General features: G+C 39.9%; 2 protein-coding genes across 2 annotated transcripts, besides 2 other annotated features; both read right to left on the bottom strand.

The window, feature by feature from the left end:
- Tco025E_05253 (pre-mRNA splicing factor ATP-dependent RNA helicase) lies at window positions 1–915 on the bottom strand (the record flags this gene model as incomplete). The annotated part of the gene is made up of 1 exon (XM_029372154.1): window positions 1–915. A coding segment is annotated over one exon (915 nt), but the record flags the coding sequence as incomplete, so codon positions are not given.
- Window positions 916–985: 70 nt separating this feature from the next.
- Window positions 986–1,060: a microsatellite.
- Window positions 1,061–1,095: a microsatellite.
- A 105-nt stretch (window positions 1,096–1,200) lies between these two features.
- Window positions 1,201–3,081, bottom strand: Tco025E_05252 (putative glutamyl-tRNA synthetase; the record flags this gene model as incomplete). Its single annotated transcript, XM_029372153.1, has 1 exon — window positions 1,201–3,081. The coding sequence occupies one exon, from the start codon at window positions 3,079–3,081 to the stop codon at window positions 1,201–1,203; it is 1,881 nt and encodes a 626-aa protein (XP_029227763.1).
- Between the last annotated feature and the right edge of the window lie 375 nt (window positions 3,082–3,456).

The following is a 3,456-nucleotide window of genomic DNA, read 5'->3' as shown; positions in this document are numbered from 1 at the left end:
CCCTGCAACACTTCGTTCATGCGCCTCATCCACCACCACAACACTGTATTTTGTTAACAAAAAATCCGATTGAATCTCTTTTAATACAATACCCTCAGTAGCAAACTTCACCTTAAAATTATCGGAAAGATTGTTATCATATCGAACATGATAGCATACCATTCCTCCAAAGGAAGTATTTAATTCTTCAGCTACACGTTTCGCCATTGAAACTGCTGCCACACGCCTGGGTTCTGTAACAAGTATAGCTCCTTCCCTTGCAAAGGCCGAACCCTTTGCATCACCATATCCACACTCCCACAAAAACTGAGGAATTTGGGTCGTTTTCCCACTTCCCGTCTCACCACATATAAGCACGCAGGTCCGAGAGCTATTGTTGATTGCCTCAATAATTACTTGTTCTTCCCGCAAAACGGGAAGCTCTTTCCGAATCTTTTCTATCTCAGGGTTACGACTAACCGAAACATGCACATTTTTGGGAACCGATTTTGCGAGCTCATTGGTTTCTCGATCGATAGTTTCTTGAAGCTTCACATGTATTTTTTCACTTACCGCACGATCTAGTGTCAGCTTGGAGATATAATTCTTTTGTGCAATAAACGACTTCTCCTTCTGCATAGCCTCTTCAGTTTCTCTATTCTGTCTAACGCGTTCCTGCAAGACAGAGAGTGCCTTCCTTCTCTCGTTTTTGGCTTCTTTTTGAAGAGCAATTTCCTTTTTCACAAAGGCCTTGTGTTTTTCTACAGTACCCTTGATCAGAGAGAGCTGTTCCTCTGCCTCTTTTAGCCGTGCAGTCTTCTCCTTTTTAATTTCATATTTTTCCTTCTTTTTTTGTTCGCGAGTTGTTGCTAACACGCGAGGTATTGGTGTTGAAAGCCCCAAATCATCAAACCGAATAGACCTTTTAGGGGGCATAACACCAATCTCTAACTCCTGTTGCGGATAAAAATACATACATTAATACATCCAAGCAAATGCGACAGGAAAGCAAGCAGATAGCAGGAAGAGAAAAGAGAGATCAAAAAAAGAAGAAGACATGAAGAATAGAAAAGAAGAAGAAAATAATAATAATAATAATAATAATAATAACAATAAAAGCAAACCCCTTACAGCACAATAACAACAATAATAGGCTGTAACGTCAGAAGGCATACATATATCTCTCCAATAAGTCAAGCTCATTATTATTATTATTTATTTTTAACTCTTCGTCGTGTTTTCCCCCTCTCTCGATCTTTGTGCTTCTGTGAAATTAATCTTTATTTTCTTTAGAATGACAAATGCGAACATTAATAATGATAATAAAAGGATGATGCGGATAAAACAAAGCAGCACATTAATTATTTCACGTCTACTACGCCAGTAGCTAATTTTTTGGAGTTTTTGCTTTTGGAGAGCCTTCTTCGCAGCTTTCGCAGCTCGCTTTGCTTCCAAATCGTTTGCAGCGGAAGACTTGCCATCCTTCGATATAGACTTCAAATACTGTGCCTTGGCACACAAATGATTAACCTTGTCGCGTCCATCAGGAATATAGATGAGGACCTTTTTGGGTGTTACAGAATCCACAATGTAATACCCCCGGCGTTCAAGCTGAACCGTATCGCCTTTTTGAAGGGTTCGAAGAGCTTCTTCTGCGTAGACATCCTGAGTAAATTTTGTCACTGGAGCAATAAGGTCATCAATCTTCTCTTCAGGATCTGGCTTTTTCTTTGTAAGAAGGTGATCATATTCTGCAAGTTCCATCACCTCCGCATTCGGATTCTCTGGAACCCACGTTAACTTGTACTTCGTCTTCTTTACATCACCTTCAAGATGTAAAACGATATCAGCATCTGTTATCGTCGATGACTCCCCAACAGAGCGCATGTTTTTAATGTATGCATTTCCCCAATCCATCAACGTAATTTCATCGCCTTCCTTAAGAAGAGCAACATCTTCGGTGTCCAGGAAAATAACATCCGATTTAAAATAAGTTTTAGTACCCATTTCCGGAACCTTTTTATGCAGCAGTTTTTCACATTTTTCAAGGTGTTTTTGCCCTTCCACAACACAACGGACTTTCAATGAATTTGATACAACAGTATAACGTGGGACTGAGGGATCAAGAATTTGTGTATTCAAAAACCAGAGCTTTGACCACTCCATAAAATTAACCGTCTTTGACATACCTTGTGCCTGAACAAACTTCCTTAATGCATCCATCTTCAAGCCACGTCGAACCAAGGCACGCACCGTTGGAAATCGAGGATCATCCCATCCGTCCACAACACCGTTTTCCACCAGCTGAGTCAACTTTCTTTTGGACATAACAGTATATTCCATATTCAGTCTTGAAAAATCCTCCACTATTGGTTTTCGTATATTCAACGCATCACAGAACCAGTAATACTGATCATTACGATCGTGATACTCATTGGTTCGCAAAGCGTGCGTTACTCCTTCAACGGAATCAATAATTGGACAAGCAAAATCATATGTCGGATAAATCTTGTATTTTGTTCCTTGTCTGGGATGTGGGGTTTCATTAAATCGATAAATTACGGGATCCCTCATGGCCTTATTTTCATTATCAACCGAAATTTTCGCTCGCAAACAGGTCTCTTGGCCCTCAAGAGTTCCATTTTTCATTTCATTCCACAACCGTTTTGTCTCCTCTATATTTACGTCACGATACCGGGTAGGAACTCCATCAAATCTACATTTCTGCATTTCTTCTCTCGGCGTTTTATCACAGTATGCAAGATTCTTCTCAATAAGCTCTTCGGCCTTTTCATACATAAGATCCATGTAGTCTGACGAAAAAGTCGGACCAATATCCCATGAAACCCCAAGAGATGCTACATCATCTAGAATAGCCTGTTCAAAATGACCCTTTTCCTTCGAAGGATTGGTATCATCGAAGCGAAAAATAAGCTTTCCTTTAAACTTGTCAGCAAGCATACTGTTTATAAGTGCTGCCTTTGCGTGTCCAATGTGGAGGAATCCACTGGCTTCAGGAGGAAAACGAGTAACAACCTTTCCTTCTTCGGCATCTGTTAGGACAAGTTTGTCAGACTCCAGATTTGCATTTAGGGCTGACATTTGGGCGAACCGTGGAAAAAAACGGGTTCCGTTTAGAAGCACTGCTTTCCCCGCAAGAAAATTACCTAGCTGTGGCAAAAATCTGTACATGAAGCTCAAAAGGTGGGTGAAAAAAACCGCACACAACACCACGAAACAGAGCAAAAGAAAAAAAGAGAAACGACATAAGAACAGTGAAAGCAAAAAAAAAAGATAGAGGGACAGTAAAAAAAAAATACAATCAGACTGTTAAATAAGGAAAGAGAATCTATATATAAGTGTAAGTATGTATGCACGCAACTCAAAAAAAAGCCACCGCTTTTGGGGCATTTTCTCTTATAGGCCTTCACTCTGTACAAGCCAAGCAATAAATTAAGAAGTCACATAAAACAAAGC

The sequence above is a fragment of the Trypanosoma conorhini genome (assembly GCF_003719485.1).
Source record: "Trypanosoma conorhini strain 025E chromosome Unknown Tco_14.4_contig_00299, whole genome shotgun sequence".
In the NCBI taxonomy this organism is placed as follows: Eukaryota; Euglenozoa; class Kinetoplastea; order Trypanosomatida; family Trypanosomatidae; genus Trypanosoma; species Trypanosoma conorhini.
The sequence above is the reverse complement of the archived record's forward strand: the minus strand, read 5'-3'. Positions and strand labels throughout refer to the sequence as shown.